The sequence below is a fragment of the Amblyomma maculatum genome, chromosome 5 (assembly GCF_055883805.1).
Source record: "Amblyomma maculatum isolate TAMU_Amacu chromosome 5, ASM5588380v1, whole genome shotgun sequence".
Classification (NCBI taxonomy): domain Eukaryota; kingdom Metazoa; phylum Arthropoda; class Arachnida; order Ixodida; family Ixodidae; genus Amblyomma; species Amblyomma maculatum.
Genome location: NC_139348.1, coordinates 163,441,343 through 163,460,212, shown reverse-complemented (window position 1 = coordinate 163,460,212; position 18,870 = coordinate 163,441,343). Strand labels below are relative to the sequence as shown.

The window sequence follows — 18,870 nt, the reverse complement described above, 5'->3', positions numbered from 1 at the left end:
GCTTTTTGCAGCATTTACAGCTGTAAAATACAGAGTAAGGTGGTTCTAGTAAACGTATGACCTGTATTAAGAAAAAAGAACCACTCCGTGGCATTTATTTTGGGAAGTTAAATCACAGCACTCAGTTCCTTGCTCGTATAGAGCCGCCCAAACCTTCAACTAGACTGCTCAACGGCCACTTTCAACAGTGATGCTGTTTAAGCTGGAGGTTGTTTCATCTATTCTGTGCAGCTTAATGTGTTCGCAGTAATGTCATCATGACCGGATGTGACATCATGTCCGGTCATGACCGATGACTTCACCGTGCGATTCACGCATATATGAAGCTAACCTTGCCAGGCATCCAATCTCCCCAGTACTATTCACAGCTTGCTTAGAGGAAGTATTCAGAGACTTGGAATGGGAGCAGTGAGGGATAAGGGTAGATGGAGAATACCTCAGTAATCTGCGATTTGCTGATGACATTGCCTTGCTAAGCAACTCGGGGGATGAACTGCAAATAATGATTGATGACCTAGACAGGAAAAGTAGAAAGGTAGGCTTGAAAATCAATATGCAGAAGACTAAGGTAATGTTCAACAGCCTCAGAAAGGAACAGCAGTTTACATTAGGTAGCGAAGTACTAGAAGTAGTAGGCGAATATGTCTACTTAGGACAGGTAGTACCCGCAGATCCGGACCATGAAAAGGAAATAACAAGAAGAACAGGATTGGGATGGAGCACATTTGGCAAGCACTCGCAGATTATGACTAGCAGCTTACCGGTATCGCTCAAGAGGAAAGTATACAACAGTTGCATCTTACCATTACTCGCCTATGGGGCTGAAACGTGGAGGCTAACCAAGAAAGTTCTACTTAAGTTGAGGACAACCCAGAGGGCTATGGAACGAAAAATGATAGGGGTAACATTAAGAGACAGGAAGCGTGCACAGTGGGTCAGAAAAATAACTCAAGTTACCGACATTCTAGTGGAAATTAAGAAGAAGAAATGGACATGGGCCGGACATGTAGTGCGAAGAGAAGATAACCGATGGTCACTGAGGGTAACAAACTGGATTCCAAGGGAAGGAAAGCGTAGCAGGGGGCGGCAGAAAGTTAGATGGGCGGATTAAGAAGTTCACAGGGGTGAAGCGGTTGCAACTAGCACAGAACCGGGTTAAGTGGAGAAATATGGGAGAGGCCTTCGCCCTGCAATGGGTATAGTCAGGCTGATGATGATGAATCCCACAGACTTTCGGTAGAAGCAATGTTAGGTAACCCAAGGGCCGCCTTATACGCCAGCCTAATCATAGCGTCCACCTTGTTTTCCTCCGTCACGTCCATATTCATACAAGGCGTCGCATAAACTGTTCTACTGATCACGAATGCCTGTACCAAATGACTTGACTCCTTTTCCTGCAATCCTCTCTTTAGATTGGAGATTCTTTCAGTGAGCCTCATGGCAGCGTTTACCGTATTCTTTAGCTTTCCTAAGGCCTCCTTATTTTTCCCGTTAGTCTGCAAATACATGTCCTGTTGTAGCGTATCCTCCTCCTCCAATTGTCTGTCTCTACCCATGGTGACACAGAGTAACATCGCACCAAGTGGTGACACACAAGCGATGTGTATCTGAAGAATGGTGGCACCTTAGACAGAGAAATTTTCGTGTCAGGCCGCACAACAAAAAACACTGAAATTGTGTGATTCAGCAACTTCAGCTACAGATTTTTTTTATCGCACTAGCAGCAAAGAAGCCAGAAGAGTCTGTCAGAAGAAGCTCTGATTTCAGCTTTTAGCGATTCAGGTACTACAACCACCTGTAATGCCAACTAGTGGCCAAAGGTGCACATAGTTTCCGTACCCACTTGCTTTTGAGTATGTACACATGATCGCTGCATGTTCTCAGTTTTATCTCTGTTTAGGAGGGTTTCCACAATCGTTAGCAACGATCTGCTGACACTGGCAAACAAGCGTGTAGTTTTCACGTAGATAGGAACCTAGTGTATACTTGAGTGAAGGCTCTCCAGCTTATGATACAAACTATTTGTAAAAATAAAAATAAATATGATTGTACAGGGATTTTGGGGAAACCAACAGGTTGCTTGTTTTGACGGATGTTTGGAAGAAATGACTAAGTGAAATGCTTAAGTTCATAGGCCTCTTGTTTGTCCAACACGGGCATTGTGAAACTTCACTGGCTGAAGCTGCACTGGAATGAGGACATCTACAGTGGTTTGCCTCCACCAGGAACAATGCTGTGAATCTGCTTCATAGCAGTGCTGGTGCTTCTCAAAGTGGCAGTCCTGTACAATGTAGACCAGCTGCCACAAGTAATGCACCGGTACATCAATCAAGTGCGAAGCCCTCACAGCCACATTAGGCAGTATTTGCATGTAGCTTCCCGAGAAGAGTTCAATAAACAGATATTTAACCTTCGTGGCACACCAGCTCAAATTTTGTCACCCTCTGCAAAATGTGCCAACCATAAACCACAAAAAGTTGACAAATGCACGAAATGAGTTGTGCTATGAGCAAAAGAAGACCAGGCTTAAAAATAATGTTTCTAGCAATTTGGCAAAGTTACGAGAATGGCAAGCCTTCACAATGAACCATGTAACACATTGGTTCCTGGTATTTGGCTTCACTACATTTTATTGGTGTAGTCGGGAGAATAGGAATTTCCAACTCGCAACAACCACCCCATCTTGATACATCAAGGCAACTGCTGCAAACATACAACAGATCCGAAGGCATGTCGCCTAGCACACATTACAATAGATGCTGTCAAGAGAGTGCAAGAAGTGGCCGATTCCATGCCAAGTTACTTAAGACAATGCCATGTTTCGGACACCATCACATACAGAGAACTTTTGCTCAGATAACCACGGCTGTGTTACCCCCGCAAGGGTCAAGTGTTGTTGTATATGACAAACTCTTTAATCCATGCCAGGCCTGTTCACATATCAATCTGTTGCTTTAATTCTAAAGGCTGAAAACTAGAGAGGCAAAAAATTGCAGTCACACATTTGTGCTTCTCGACCTCCCGCCACTGCAAATCATGCGTCCAAAATCACTCTGAATGCTTTCCAAATAATAACATATCAGCAAATGCAAGGGTGACAATACTCCACAACAAGATTAAATACATTGCAAGCAAGATATTTTAAACTTAACTAGGAGCACGCTCTAAACCAGTAGGAGTGAGAGTGTCCATTTGGTCACACCAGTTACAGCTCACTGCACTACTGAGGTAGCGGCGGAATCCAACTGGTGGAGGAAACTCGTACGTCGGCCCAGAGTATTCCTTGCCTCTGTAAATGTAAATAAATGAGAGTAATACAGCAATTACATTTACTTTGCATAAATTCAGCAAACTCACTCACAGTAGAATTTGATTTGAGTAAAGCAAGTGAGAGTGCCTGCCGCAGAAGGAAAAAGGCAGTAACGAGACTGGCAGTCAATGCTAGCACAAATACAAATATTTAGCACACTTGCAAAACACTTAAATAGCAAACAAAGAGACTAAGTTAAATCATGTGTGCAGTAAGTGCGGAATATGCTGCGGCTTGCATGGAATTGTAATGAAGAGTGCTTATAGCAGCAACTGCCAAGCTCTTTGACAGGATTACGAGGTACAGTCTTTGTCAAAAGTGTAGAGCCTAGGGGGTCTGCTTCTGGGCCAGTTCCTGCGGCTTGTAATGAATTTCCGGTATTCCAACTTTGTTGATGGCAAGAAGATTTTTTGTCCTACCCCCTTCAGTGGGAAAGGCCTCAACTAATTCTACATCAGTGCCACTATTCGGCTCAGAAGCGGACCCCCCGGGCTCTACACTTTTGACAAAGGCTGTACATGCAACGGTGCCTCACTCCCCTCAACAAAACGTACCACCTCAGGTTAATTATTGCTTTGTTTTCAAATAAGCTGTCAATGGCCTTGACAGCAGCTTGAAGCCAAGCACTGCCCACTATTTATGGAGGCATTGTTTCTGCTATCATTCCCAGTTTTCTCAAAGTGATGACGCTGTTGGAGCAAGCAAAAGATATATATTAGGGAATTCTGCGGTATAAACATGCATCTGAAGTGTTAAATCTATATAAACAAGCTCAGCGAGTTCTACCAATGCAGTTATTTTCGTAGTAAAAGGGCAGATACTCTCATGGGCAAGAACCTATGATAGCCGAAGAGTCACCCTCATTGCTGCATGCACCGATGTGAGTACTCGACAGTGGAACGTGTGAGCATACAAGCACAATACATTCGTGCGGGTATACGCCCGTATCTTGTAGCAATTTTATGCTGAGCAGTAGGCTCGTTTCACTCCGGGGCTCATTTCGCACTGGGCCAGTTTACATTTATACTATCTCTCAGCTAGCCAGCAACTCCCCTTCTTTAGCACTTCGTCGACACTGTAAAGAAGCTGACCTCTTGCACTGCAGCACCACGTATGGGCCGCATAGATAAATACCTTACGACAGTTTTTTGACGGAAGCACGACCGTCTCTATCTGCTGAAGCTGCGAGGAAGGCAATAAAACCTCCTGATCATAAACCAGCGCGTTCACGCTGGCGCACCACACCAAAATGCCTGCTACTGCCCAAACAAACTAGGCCACAAACGAAGAATTAAAAAAAAAAAAAAGCAAATTACAAACTTCCGTGACTCTCGACTCACAAATAGTTTCACATCATCTGTAAGTCGCCGCGTACGTCCCAATACCCCAGTGCACCCCGAAGACAACAGCAACCGGCGACCGATCGGTGCACAGCAGCAGGTATGCAACGGTTTCAAGCGCGAAGAAACGGGATCGACGCATTTATGCAGTCTCCACATGCCTTCGCCCGGAGACTGTCGCGTGATTACGCCGCGTCAGTAATTGTGACTACCGCATAGCTGCACTGCCGTGTAAAAACTCGTTAAAAAAACTGCAAGACTGTAGCAGAACGCCGACAAATGCTTTACCTAGAGCTCGCGGGCATGTACGAAACACCATCATTCGCGTACGACTCACCGTAGTCGGAGGCTGCAGACAGGGCAGCGACAGGACCGAAGGCTACGCTGTTGAATTTAGGGCAACAATCCACAAACTGAATCAGATTTTCACCGAATTTGCATCTATCGGGATGATGCCCCGCAAACTACAACAAGCCGACGCATGAAAAGCGACCTAGGGCTCGCAAGGCGCGAGCACCCGTTGCCCGAAAAGCGCGCCAGCTTTTGCTCGGGTGCGATGACTCGAAACGGGGTAAGTGGCATCTGGGTTTGAGGCTTATTTCCAGAAAAAAGCAAATACTAAAAGTTGTTTGACGTCACATCCGTCGAGAAAATTCACGCATTCTCCTTTCCACTTTGGTTCTGGGCGCGCATGCGCAGTTCACGGAGCCGGCTCTCTGCAAGTTCAGGTCCTATACCTCCCAGCGGCCACGAATTACAGACGCTAGCGCCAAACTCCCCATTATAGGATTATAGCGGGCGGGGGCGCGTAAAAAATGGACTTGACGGGGGAGGCCGTATAGCGGACTGGTCCAAAAAAAACGGTGCGCTGAAGGGGGTGTCGGTAGGCTGCTTCAAGCAGCGCGGGTCGCGCGCTCGCGTGCGCCCGCGCCCGGGAAAACGCTCTGCCCGTGGATTTTCTACCGCATCATCGTTCTGCCGCGGCGCGACCATGCGACCGGCTCGCGGTAGGAACAGTGTGATGGAAAGAAAAACCACAAACATAGCGCTCTCGAGGGCGCAGGCGCTCGCGAGCAAGCGTACCCGACCGCAGCAAGAAATAGCACAGAGAACAGCAGATATCGTTTCTCTTTTTTATTAGCTGCACGTGAAACAGAAAATGAAAAGATGCGACAAGGTATCCCTCACACACGCGCACTTTACATAGCTAACAGTTTACAGTAGTGTTATGTGTTCTGCGCTAACATTGTAATCTTGCATCACTACACTTTATCACTACACTTTATCACTACAAAAGAACCCAGTTTGCCGGCACTGCTTCTGTCAGCATGTGTACAGTTGATATGAAATTAAATAAATGATGCACATATTCATTCTACGCATTCCATACCATCAAGACAATGTAGAAACATGAGCAAATACCTGCGTTCTAGTTACCTAGTGGTTGGTATTTGATGCAAGTAATCACATGTCACTGCGCTATACATAACCAAAATGCATGATTAAAAATTTACACTACCCTTCCAGGAAGAACCGTCTTCTTCGAAACGCACGTCTCTCCACAGTACATGAAGGTAACAAGTTCAACAACACGAAACACAGCGGATATCGCCGACTGTAATGGCCAACACAATGAGCAGACGAGATGGGTCCACGGAACTGGAGGTGCACGCAGACAAGTCTCTCGTCTCACGAAAGGGCGAAGAGCCAGCAGGAATGAGATGCACAGAGTAAAAGAACCGCGACGAAAAATCGTGACTTTGGCCGATAAGCCAACACGCAGAGAATTCACAGCGCTAGGCTACGCAGACGACCGACGCAGACGACAGTTCTAATTCAAAAACGAGCGGAGTCGTAACGGTTGCAGCGGTTCACGCGACGAAGCAAGCCACGCAGCGCAGTCGGCGGCGCCGTCAGTGCGAGGGAAAAATTTAGGCGCGAGGAAGAAGTCCTCCTCTCAGCTTTTTCTTTCCTCCTTTCGCCCCCGCTTGGGAGAATTAGACGGGACGGAAGTGCCCCTGACTTTCCGCGGCCTGATTTGGCTATAATTTGGCTGGCACGCTTCGCCGACTCCACTGCGCGCCGCTGTGCGCACAGCGGGCCGCTGGGGCCCTATGGGAGGTGGGTAAACCACATGGTAAACTTCAAAACGCATGCGACGTATGTGACTGTTTCCTACTAGTTTAGATTTGTGTGTGCAGTCGTGTAGTTGCACTGTCCACGGGCATGCAGGCGACGGGCTAGAACACTAATTTCTAATTTCGAGTCCTTCACTTCGCAAGCACGACCAGCGACCACGAAAGACTGTCGGCTTGATCGGCTTTGTTTTCGTGACTGTTGGGGAGTAATCAGCTGCTTACCGTTCACACCGGTGGGATTAGGCAAGTCTATAAATGCCAAATCTGTTGTTTGAGCAATGCAAACGGGGCGAATGTCAATGCGACGCGAGACTTGGGCCCAAGTAGCGCCTTTTCGCGCACCTATTATTTCTGCCTTTTGCTTATCGCATGCCCATTGCGGCATTTTTGCTTTCAGGCTGCTGCCCGCAGGGCCTTGGATAGACAACTTGTATCAGTCCACCAAACCTGATGGCGCCAGGAGTGCTGCGGAGCGACCTGGGGTAAACCATTTCATCTTTTTTCACTTGCTTCTAGTCGAACAGCACAATAAGCACATCGTTTCGGCCAAGACAGCCCTGCAGAAAATGTGGCAAGCGAGTTGTCCTCCTCACCAGTCGATCTTGTCACCAGCAAGTGATATGTGATATTTTCAGTACGAATGGTACGTTGGTTGTCGTCGAGTGATCCCGTTTTGACATTGCTTAGTTGGAGGAGTGCGTAGTGTGTGTGCGTGCTGTGCGTCGGCTGTTACCTTTGGTATCGCCTGTCAGAAGTTTCCACGTTTTCTTTGTTTTGTCACCAGCACGTGTCCTAATCTCGGGAATTATGTAGCTGCCATGATTTTTAAGGCGAAAGCCTTTAATGGCTCATACTGTCGTGGACATGTGTGTCCCGCATAAGCACATCGTTTCGGCTAAGACAGCCCTGCAGAACATTTGCAAACGAGTTGTCCTCCTTACCAGTCGATCTCGTTGTACAAGTGATATTTTCAGCACGAATGGTACGTTGGTTGTCGTCGAGTGATCCCGTTTTGACATTGCTTAGTTGGAGGAGTGCGTAGTGTGTGTGCGTGCTGTGCGTCGGCTGTTACCTTTGGTATCATCTGTCAAAAGTTTCCACGTTTTCTCTGTTTTGTCACCAGCACGTGTCATGATTTTTAAGGCGAAAGCCTTTAATGGCTCATACTGTCGTGGACGTGTGTCCCGCTTTTGCGGTGGCTGTCGCGTGGCGTTCCTTGGCGCGCGTTCAAGTGTGGGATTGCAGATGGCAGGAACGCTAGACCATGGCCTCCTCTAGAAAGATCCCTGCGGCATCGCTCGCTTACGCATTGGAGCCAGTGTGCCTTCAGTTGCGCGCGGTCGTCGAGAGATTGTGCAGATACGCCCCTATCTGTGCAAAGGGGGTTGGGGGTGATGCGGTGTCGAAGCGGGAACGGCTGTCCGGAAAGCGCATGCGCAAATGCGTGTTGCAGCCGGTAAGGATCGCTAAATACCACCTCAAGTGGAAAGGAGAAAAAGGGAAAGGTAAGGGCAGCAGGTTTTCGGCGCATACAGCAGACATCTTTCTAGAGGAGGCGATGGCTAGACAAGATGAGACTTCTAGAGGAAAGGCGCAGTACTCCCACAAGTGTGCGTTTGGATAGTACGCCATCGCTCCTGTCGCGTTGCGTTCCTTGGCGCGCGTTCAGTTGTGGGATTGCAGGTAGCAGGAATGTTAGACAAGATGAGACTTTTGGAGGAAATGCACAGTATCTGTCGCTTTCTCCGACAAGTGTGCGTTTGGATGGTACGCCATCGCTCCTGTCGCGTGGCGTTCCTTGGCGAGCGTTCAAGTGTAGGATTGCAGATGGCAGGAACGCTAGACAAGATATGAGACTTCTCAGGCTTTCGCCTTTCACTACTTTAGTCGCTAAAGTCCCTCATAATTCATTTATTAGTTACCTTTGTGTATTGATGCTTGCCTTAGCTGCCACACGTTTCCCCACTGCATAAAATAATGCACGCACAATATTCTCTTCGACATAATACAGCTGAGCAAGTACCAAAGTTGTGCCTGTGATTTGGGGAGAGGATTCAGTGTCAAGAAGACTACAAAGCAATTTTTGATGAAACCTTTAATGCAGCATGTCAGGCTCCTCCCAGCCCCAACAGTTTCTTTGAGCTGTTGTTTTCTAGACAAAACAGGTAATTGACAGTGGCGCGCCGCAATCTCTGGCCACTGCAGGAATCGTACTGGAGGTGCTTCCAGCGAATCTGGGCGAGCTGCTGGAGCCAGGAGGGAAAATGTAGCCGAGGATGCAGAAAGGATAGAGTTTGATCAGCGGCGGTCACGCAGTCCGGTTATCGAGATCCGGCAGGAGGACATTGATGAATTTCTGTCGGACCTTCTCATCCACCTTCGGGAAGCCGAGATCAACAAGGAGAGGCGGCACCGAGAGCGCATGGCTGCTGAAGAGAGGCGCCACGAGGCAACCATTGCCATTCTGAACCAACTGACCACTGCTTTGAGGGAGCGGCATCAACCACCTGTCTATGATGCATAACTTGCACATTTGTTCCATCTCCTTTGTCAAACATTCTGTTCTACTAACATTTTTGATTTTGAATTAAATGCAACAGTGATGGAAAGAAGCTTGCATGGTGCTACCCTGTTCATTGAGTGAGTCCCCGCTGACTGTGGTGAGAGTAAGGTCACGGGGCAGAAAATTTGAAAAGAAAGCAAAATGGTAAACATCAAAGGCCGACAAAGTGAATGCGACAACTGCAAGTTGACAACTTAAGGGGTAGAAGCGCTGCCCCGTTTGCACCATTCTGCTCCAAACTGTTTTTCCTACTCCATCCTACTCCAAAGCATGATAGCGGAACGCTGGTTTTTGCTGCACAGTGAACTGTTTTATTGTCTGCAAAGAATATGATCAAATCCAATTAACCCACCATAGTATTACAGTACATTGTAACTAATAGAAGCATGGCAAGCTGATGGCATGTTTTGAGTTGTGCATCCTTGATTTAAGAGTGGCAGAAGCATAATGCACCTTATGCTGTGCCTAATACAAATGAAGGTTTTATAATCTTGAGATTCATATTTGTAGCAATAATAAATATTTGCAAGTAAATTTAAAATGAAGTTCAAGCAGTTCAAGGGAAATTGTGCAAAAATGCTGTTCATGTGACCTAGCATCTCCTTCCAGCCTTTTCGATCACTTGTGGAGAGAGAAGTGATGCAATTACTGCAAATTACCACGAATCATTGGGAAACTTGTCCAGGTGAATAAAACAGTGCTAGCGCTTCTGCTGTGAAAGCAGGAAGGTACCCTGCCATTGAGACTGTATCAATAAGTGTGCAAAGCGTACGTCAAACAAAAGCATATTTGAATCGTTTTGGGGGTGACACACCAAAAGTGCCAATCACTAGAAACCTTCTCAAGGGGTTCGGAAAGCCGTACAGGGCTTGTTACCAACATGCTGAAATTGAAGCGTCAGTGTCTTTCAAAGAAAACATCGGCAGCCACTGGCTGCAGGAGGGAAATACTACCCTTGGTGTACTGTATATCCTCCTCGGGGACACTACTGACCAGTGTCCAGGAATTTATCGGCTCAGGCATGTGATCGGAAGTGATACGAATGAGAAAAGAGCGGACGTGCTGCTCACTGATGTGAATTCCAGACTAGTGGCAGTGGTTGAGCACATCAAAATGTCACACAAAAAATGACAAAAGACGAGGTGAGGACGCTTTGCTTTGTGCGGCGATGAACCAATACGCCCAAACATTTTCCCTGATTCTGAAGCACATCTAAATGGCAGACCTCACATTTCTCTGTCGGGCCAAGTAAACAAGTCAAAATGTTTCTGTTAAATTTTGTGTTCAATTATGAAGTTGACAAGCAAGCATTGCATTTGCGACTAGTCTGCTGTTATTTTAGATGTTATACATGTTTGGCGATTTGTGTTGTCAGAGATAAATTCATAGTCAGCAAAGCAATGTATGTTGAATAAAAAAGGAATCAAATTGTTTGTTTTTCTTTGTCAGGAATATAAAGTTGCAAATAAGGCGTTTGACCTTAGAAACAAAGCTGCTCCAGAATAGCATTATTACTGCTCCAAAATGCTAGAGCCTGCTTTCACCCCTGAAACTTATTAAAGTTTCCTCGCTATGTGCTTAAACTCCACTCACTTGAGGATCCTTGAGTTCGATTACGCAGGGGTAGTCTTACCACAGATGTAGTCGCAAATGTCCAGCCAATATCGATCTGTTGTGTTAACACAGTGCAATCAATGTCCAGTTGTTGGCAGCGGTCCACCACACCAGTGTTAGTTGATCAAGGGCACTATCTCGCTGCGTTGTGACCTCTTCAATCGAAAACTTGCTGTGAGCATCACTATTTGAGTGCTTCGTAGATAGGAAGGATTACAGCGAGTTTTCAACAGCAGAGGTTGAAGTTATTAGATGTGCTTGCATCTGGCCTGCACCAAATAAGGCATCCCTAATGAAAAATCCTGTATCAATTTCATACCGGATTTGACATACCTGTTTGTGGTACAGGCTGAACCGACATGAAACCGAGCGGAGCTCCTCCTGGAATTTCCTGTATAGTCTGGGACCCTCGTTTATGGAGTTCGATCACGCAGGGGTAGTCTTACCACATATGTAGTCGCAAATGTCCAGCCAATATCGATCTGTTGTGTTAACACAGTGAAATCAATCTCCAGTTGTTGGCAGCGGTCCACCACACCAGTGTTAGTTGATCAAGGGCACTATCTCGCTGCGTTGTGACCTCTTCAATCGAAAACTTGCTGTGAGCATCACTATTTGAGTGCTTCGTAGATAGGAAGGATTACAGCGAGTTTTCAACAGCAGAGGTTGAAGTTGCAAAGTAGTGAAGTAATACCTGCCTAGATGCAAACAAAAAAAAACAGAACCGTGATGTAAAGTCAATGTAGATTTTTGAGAACTAACAGATGGCATACGCTGGAATCAAGAAATGTCTAGGAGATATTTCTTTATTTGATACCTCAAATGCCCCTGGTATGAGGCATTACATGAGGGATGGGCATGGCAGTTAAATAGCAATGGTCTTGATAGTGTTCTTAAAATGGATGGCATTGATATGATGCACAGTGTCCTGTGATCATTCCAGTCCCGGGATAATGTGACAAAAAAAGGTGGACAATGAGCAGTAGTTTTTGCACTGGGGGTGTAGACTGCCTTATGGTGATTAATACGGCTTGAGAGGCGATAAGCTGAAGATATGGCTGAATATTCTCCTAAAGATGAATGATAAAACACATGAAAGAGGCACAATCGAGAAATTTTCGTGGTGTTTCAAGAGTAGGTAAGTTGGCTCTAGATTTTAAACCAGACCCACTAGTGTAGTATGAATAATCAGAATAAATGAAGTGGATAGCACGATTTTGTATTTTTTCTAAGGTTAAAGAGGTGAGGATCCCATATTGCTGAAGCGTATTCTAGTTTAGGACGGACAAATGACTTGATGAATGAGGTGGCAAATCATAGATTGTGCCATATGAAACCAAGGTACATACAATTAGCCTCTTTAGCAATGTTCATGATATGAGATGACCATGTTAGGTTTTGCGTTACGGTAATACTCAAGTACTTACAGGAAGAAACGTACAACACTTCAGAACCAAAAAGAGTGCATTTAGAAGGAATATATCATCTGCCGACATTGGAACGAAATCAAACATGTCTTGGAAATATTAAGAGACATTAATTAACCAATGTTTGCACCAAGTTTCGATTTGGCTAAGATCTTGTTGAAGAATGCCAACGTCAGTATACTGTTATTGATTGGGCGGTAAATTGCACAATCGTCAGCAAATAAGCGGATAGTAGAGGAAATATTGGAAGGAAGATCGCTAATGTATATGAGGAAGGTCCTAGCTAGGACTGTACCTTGGGGAACACCTGAAATGACCGGGCTACAAGGAGAAGAATAATTGTTAGCATAGACAAATTGCTCTCTGTTAGTCAAAAAGTTACAAAACCATTCCGATACTAACAGGCTAAGATTTATGCATGATAGCTTTAGTAGCAGTCTTTTATGCGGTACTTTATCGAAAGCTCTTTTGAAATCAAAGAACAGAGTGTCAATTGGAATGTTTGGGTCAAGGTTGGAGTTTAGGTCATTAAAAAGAGCCAATTGCATGGGAGTCATATCAACATTCTTTCAAAAAGCCATGCTGGTTAGTATGAAAAAATTTTACGGAGACAAGGAATTTGCCTATGTGCAAATAAATAGTATGTTCCATTAGTTTCGAACAGATGCACTTGTGAGGGAAATGGGGCGGTAATTTTTTCATGAAACAAGGGAGCCCTTTTTGGGGACTAGAATGATCTTACCAACTTTCCACTCTTATGGAAGGACACCTGTTGATATGGACTGCTGAAAGAGGTAACAAAATATATTGCACTTACAATGTTTTTAGTGTTTTTTAGGATTTTAGGATTTATGCCGTCAACACCAGATGAAGATGTAAGTTTCAATGAGTTTCATGATGCCATTAGCATCAAATGTAATCTATGACATAACTGGTTGGCCGAGAGCTGGGAATTCTGGTAAGTCACCGTCTCGTTTGCTTGTAAAAACTGAAGAAAAAAGTTATTAAGACCGTGGCTAGATTCGTGTTCCTGAAAGCCTGTTGACGTCATGTAATGTTGGAGGCTCAGAATGTGATTGGTTTATAGTTTTCCAGAACTTGCGGTGGCCGGTGTGCAACATGGAAGGTAGAATAGATGAGAGAATTATGTATATTTAGTATGGCCTGATAAGGATAAATGTGTTTTTTTTTCTACAGAATAATATCTTTCCCATATTGTATATGCGGTTTCAAAGCATTTTGTGGATGGAAAGTCTTTTCTTTTTGTTTCTGAGGAGCATTGAACCATGGTGACGATAGTTTATCGGTGACAGTGATAGTAGGGATCGACATGTAAGTTGATGAACCTGTTTCTGAAAAGGGACCAGTCATTTTTGATTGATCGCTCTGAAAAATTTCGGAGAAACCATATGCAGAAATCAGTTAGTTCGGAATTAATGGCTGAATATATAGTTGCCTTTATCGCACAGTGTTAACGTTTTTCGTATTTCTTTTTTTGTGCGTGACAACGGCAGGAGTACGTGGATTGAATTACGGAATGATCACTGAATCCTGGTAAATGAAGAAGTGGCAAGACGTTATCAAGGTGGGAAGTTAATACGAGGTCGAGTATGTTGGAGGAAAGATAGATTTATTTTGTTGGGTTTGATATGAGCTAAGACAGAAGAAAGGTTAGTCACGTTTGTGTTGCCGAAATCACTTTCGATGTTATCTTTACATGCTGTGGTGAAAAGTTTGGACCAGTTTATGGCAGAAAAGTTTCTACAATGCGCAGGTCCAGACCATGTAGACTAGATCTGCTATGCTATTACAGAAAACGTCGCTGAAAAGAACAATGGGGGCATGTTGGTGAGCCACGGTTATCACGCGAAGTGCTTCGTGGAAATTAGCAACAAAAGAATAAGTTAAATCAGATGGACGATAGCAAATGCCAATGATTACGGGAGGAAATGAAGCATCGACACTGAATGAACAATATTTCTGGAGGGGATGGAATTTTAATTTCAGCATAACAGTACGTATTCCGAGTTTGCGTCGTTATCGAAAGTGTCGCTATATCTCCCTGACCTCCAGTCATCTGATTGGTGGAAACGCCGGAACATGATGTTGCCACCTCATCCGGTTCCGTAGTGGCGTAGTGGTAACACCGGTTCCGGCGTTTCCACCAATCAGATGACTCGAGGTCAAGTGAGATAGCGACACAAACTTGGAGTACGGGCCCTGCACGCCTCCTTCCTGCCGCCTCCACGCGAGGAACCCCTCCCTTTTGGTGACGAACTCAACTCAGAACGTTTCTCGTTGCAAGCTCGGTCGTGAGACCTACAGCAGCGCGGATAAACAGTTCAGCAGAAAATATGAAATAAACCGGGGTGTTTCCAAACCTTCAATTGCACAGCAGATAGCAAAGCAGATCTATAGCAGATCTAGTCCACATGGTCCGGACCTACCCATTTTATAAAGATCCCAATAGAAATGTACAATCCTAGGAGACCTTATCACTCAATCACGAGGCAGAAGAGCAACGCAGTCATCGGTCTCGCCCTGCTGGCCGTCGCCGATTCCCAATAAGGGATTCCGGCTGCCATTTGGTGAATGAATGGGGATTTAGACTAAAGCCATGCATGTTCCTCGTCATTCTAATAACGGGTGCGAACAAAAGTTATTTTTCTCTCGCGCGAAAGGAAAAGCGAGCAGAGAGGGCAAGGATGCGCACACTCCTCCATCTACGCCACCGGGTTATCAAACAGGAAGGGAAAAGTTAAAAAAAAAAAAAAAAAGCTTGCTGAGAGGAGAGTTGTAGTCGTGACGTAGGTTTTACGTCACCTTTATTGTCACGTGATCTTTCCCAGTGCCTCCCAGTTGATGTAGCCGAAAGTAGATGTTTGGATGTTTCGTGAAATTACGTTGGTTGCGTTGTTTACAAACCGACCTCACTCACGAGTGAGTGCCTAGCATTGACCTTTTGATACTCAGGTAAGCATGCCGACCCGCTCCGAGAGCACCGACGGTTCAAGCTCCTCTGGCCGAACTGGGTCAAATGACACGGTGAGTTCTACGCGGCGATGTCTGTCATCGAGGCGATGTCCGGATCGGCTGTATGATCGCGCTTCAAGCTGGACGGAAGGCGCGTTTCAGTGGATTTCCAAAAGCGTTGAATGTCATGCAATGCAACTTAATTATTACAGCAGCGCTTGTGAATTCACCCAACAACGGACTTATTAAACTCCAGACACAGCGATACGATATTGACCACACTTCAGTTGGAGAACTATTTAATGAATTTAATCAAAGTACTGGTTCAAGACTTTAGCTGCCATTTTTGACCAGTTCCTGATTTAATTCATGTGTTTGTTTGTTACAGTTTTGGTTTTGGTGATCACTTTGGCCTTTTCCCAGGTTTTTTTGTTTACGTTTTTTATCTGCTGATAAAACTTCTTACTTGTTTTTAACCGCTTGCAGCTTCCAGCGGCAGACACTTGGGCCTCGTGGCACGCTGCTCGGGCTTCTCACAACCGCTGCCTTCAGTTTCGGTTAGTGGTTTCCTTGTATGTAGAATGTGACGTGAGCTAACCGTTGTTCTCTGGATATGATCGCACTCACTGTCGCAGTCATCGCCTGGTGTGCGCAGGGTGAACAACGGGCGTGCTCGGGTTAGCTGCCTGTTGTGTGCCACCCCGATGGGCAGTCCACGATGGCTTGTGCCGTTCGTAGCGCGCCGATTGCCCCGGGAGCTCGCCAAGCGCCTCGTGCATGCTTCCCAACCGGAACAGGTGGGTAGTTCAAATCAAATCAATGTTTATTAATGCTGTAGCATTTAAGTTCCCGTCGCACAAACTCTCGGCGCCTTTAGAGACGAAGTTCCATGATTGGTCGAGATGACGTCATAGAATTCACCTGATTATGAAGGACCAAACAGAGCACCACCACAGGAGTCAGGTTAATAAGTCACTGCTTGACCCACCCCAAAAAGTTTCTTTCCTCAACCACCAGCGTCTGCCGGCTGATGCGCTAAGAAGTGCAAAGAAACTGACACAAGCACACAAATAGAATGCAGCTAAATGCTATTGCATTCCTTTTTAGGAATCTTTAATGACGTCATAGTTCTGGTTCCAGAAATTTGTAAAATATGTACTTTACAGAGTAGGGTTCCAAGGTTGGTAGACTTTAAAGGACCACTGTCCAGGGTATGACTTTTTAAGCAAAGGAGCCCAATGCTTCGATCAGGTACCGGATATAGTATGTGCAAAATGCTACAGCCATACGCGCACCGCAAAGCAGCAAAAATACAAATCAAAGCTCTCTCATCCTCCCCTTTGGGAAACCAGCTTCCCCGTTCTCTACGCCGGCCCGTCGGGCCACTAGGCTGACGTCAGAATGGCAACGACATTCACTGGTCCGTCTTGCTGGCTGACGGGTGAAGGATGGGCACACACGACTAATTGTGTGCACCGCTCTCTGTGCGCTTTTTCCTCACCATGACCGGAATGAATGTAATGTATGCAGCGGCACACGCTCCCCTCGCCTGTTTCATTTTCGTGCACGCGGAGCACCATGCCCCACCTCCTGTCAAACGCGGAGGGGGAAGGGGAATTTGGCTTGCGGAGGCTAGGCGACCGGTCAAGATAGTGAAAAACTTTTGCGAGGGAACGGGAAGAGAGAAACGCGACAGAATCGGGTGATTGCGGTGGCTGTAACTGCCTTATTAATCACTCTTTTCAAAAACATTTTGCAGCCTTGTGTTCTGGAGGTGAAGCCTCACAGTCACCGGGAAAAAAAATATTTTCGACCGGAGGGAGGACAGTGGCCCTTGGAACTCTTGAGATATCAGGATATTTAAAACTACAACAGACGTATCCCGAATCCTTACAGACTGGCTTACTTTTCTACCCTCCTAAAATTCCTTCTTAAGTTATTACAATTTGTTGATTGTTGAAAAGTGATAACAGCAGATTCAGCATTTTTCTCTTGCTTTTACATTCTTCTGTAAGGCTTTCTTTTGTTTGTTTGTTCTTGCACCTAATGTTTTTACTAGTAAAGTGTCTGCAGATATGTCCAAGGCACCCATTCGTTTCTAGGTAAAGGTACAGCAGACGTCGATATAGGCCTATGGCTAAAGTCATGACGTCTAACGTATGTCCACATTCCAACTGCTACATGTACTTTGTGTATCATGAAGCTCAGCCTTCGTGACTCACGAGGAGATGCTAAGAAGGGTTTGTCTGTTGTAACATAGCTGCATTGCATGCATTCCCCCAATGACGTAGATTACTGTCTTCACTCAGGGCTGGGTGCAGTGAGTACCACTGTCACGCGCGTAGGTTTGTGTGCACGTCGTAGGTGACGCGTCGTATGTACACACAGGTACGCCAGCAGAGATGACGCATTCACGAGCAGCTTTCGCTTCGCACTTAACTGTTATTTCTATCTGCTCCTAATGTAATCGAGCTGTTCCTAGCTTGGTTTTCTGTCTTGCACCGACCTCCAAAAGTCGAGCGCTGGCACAACACGCAAATCACTGAGCAGAACACCTGCCTGTACTTGTCCATATGAAATTCTGTGCCAGTTCTTTTTTTACATGCAAATCCATCCTTCAGATTCTACCTCACAGAGATGGCAAAAGGCATTCCAAATCTACTAGAGGCCTACGCTGGCACAGCGACGATGACCAGCAGGCCGATGAGTGTTTCGAGGCAAAGGCGCACCGCACCGACCGCAATACTTGAATGTACAATGGGAAAGCCGGAAGTGCGAATTATCCGCTTCAGAACAAATAGCAATGTCATTTTGGGTATTTAGGAGAGAACTAGACAATTAAGTGCTCAGCCAGCAGCTTTGTCTTTTCGTTAAATTTCACGCACCGGTGCAGACAAAAGTAAACGGAGCACGCTTTTTCCTTCTAAAATTTTTCACGTGTTGCATAATTGAAACTGGCAGTCATGTTATGTTGTGCGAACCGATAGTAGATGTCAATGCCCTTCCACTTAGGCAAATATTATTTCCTTATCTTTGGTACAGAAGGTGTGATTTTAATTTGAACGGAAAAGCGTGCTCCGTTTACTTATGTCTGCACCTGCACATAGATTTTAAGCCCACATTTAAGTTGGGACTAACGGTAGCCGATTAAACTGTCGATATGAATGAAAGATATGTAGCGCTGGGCTTCGGTACATTGTAGAGATCACATTCTTGCATGTGTAAAAGCCAGGAGTAACATTCCAGTTCAGCGCTGCTGCCCAGCGATCTGTGTCAAACAGTGTACAACTGAAAAGCATGCTGTTTTTCATGCACATACAAAGCAGCACAAACTATGACAAACATTTATTGTGGCACTCAGAGTATACGCGCATCGAATGTCAATCCCATTTCGGGCAGAGCGTAAATATTGGAAAAACAGTGGCTAAAGGTAACCATCGTGCGACTCACACTTGTGCAATTATGTTAGCTTGGATTTGCCGTAGCTGTTACATTTGAAACGCCG

At 45.5% G+C, this 18,870-nt stretch overlaps 2 protein-coding genes and 1 long non-coding RNA gene across 6 annotated transcripts in view; 2 read left to right on the top strand and 1 right to left on the bottom strand.

Annotated features, from left to right (window-relative positions):
- The window catches only part of LOC146190186 (uncharacterized), a 37,969-nt gene extending 27,190 nt beyond the window's left edge, over nucleotides 1-10,779 (top strand). Inside the window, exons 1-3 of one of the 4 annotated variants that reach the window (XM_084604917.1) lie at nucleotides 6,687-6,771; nucleotides 7,186-7,270; nucleotides 8,994-10,779. In XM_084604917.1, the coding sequence (XP_084461043.1) occupies nucleotides 7,239-7,270; nucleotides 8,994-9,312 (351 nt within the window). In that variant the 5' untranslated portion in view covers nucleotides 6,687-6,771; nucleotides 7,186-7,238 and the 3' untranslated portion in view covers nucleotides 9,313-10,779. The other 3 variants (XM_084604920.1, XM_084604918.1, XM_084604919.1) reach the window with 3 other exon arrangements.
- LOC146190187 (uncharacterized) lies at nucleotides 2,605-5,204 on the bottom strand. Its single transcript, XR_014707712.1, has 2 exons — nucleotides 4,988-5,204; nucleotides 2,605-3,289 (listed from the first exon to the last, which is right to left on the bottom strand). It is a non-coding gene; the product is annotated as an uncharacterized LOC146190187 (long non-coding RNA).
- A 4,434-nt stretch (nucleotides 10,780-15,213) lies between the features above and the next one.
- LOC146190185 (TGF-beta-activated kinase 1 and MAP3K7-binding protein 1-like) overlaps nucleotides 15,214-18,870 on the top strand; it is a 64,543-nt gene continuing 60,886 nt past the window's right edge. Inside the window, exons 1-3 of the mRNA XM_084604923.1 lie at nucleotides 15,214-15,437; nucleotides 15,852-15,922; nucleotides 16,021-16,162. Coding sequence (XP_084461049.1) covers nucleotides 15,372-15,437; nucleotides 15,852-15,922; nucleotides 16,021-16,162 — 279 coding nt within the window. The 5' untranslated portion in view covers nucleotides 15,214-15,371. The remainder of the gene's footprint in view (nucleotides 15,438-15,851; nucleotides 15,923-16,020; nucleotides 16,163-18,870) is intronic.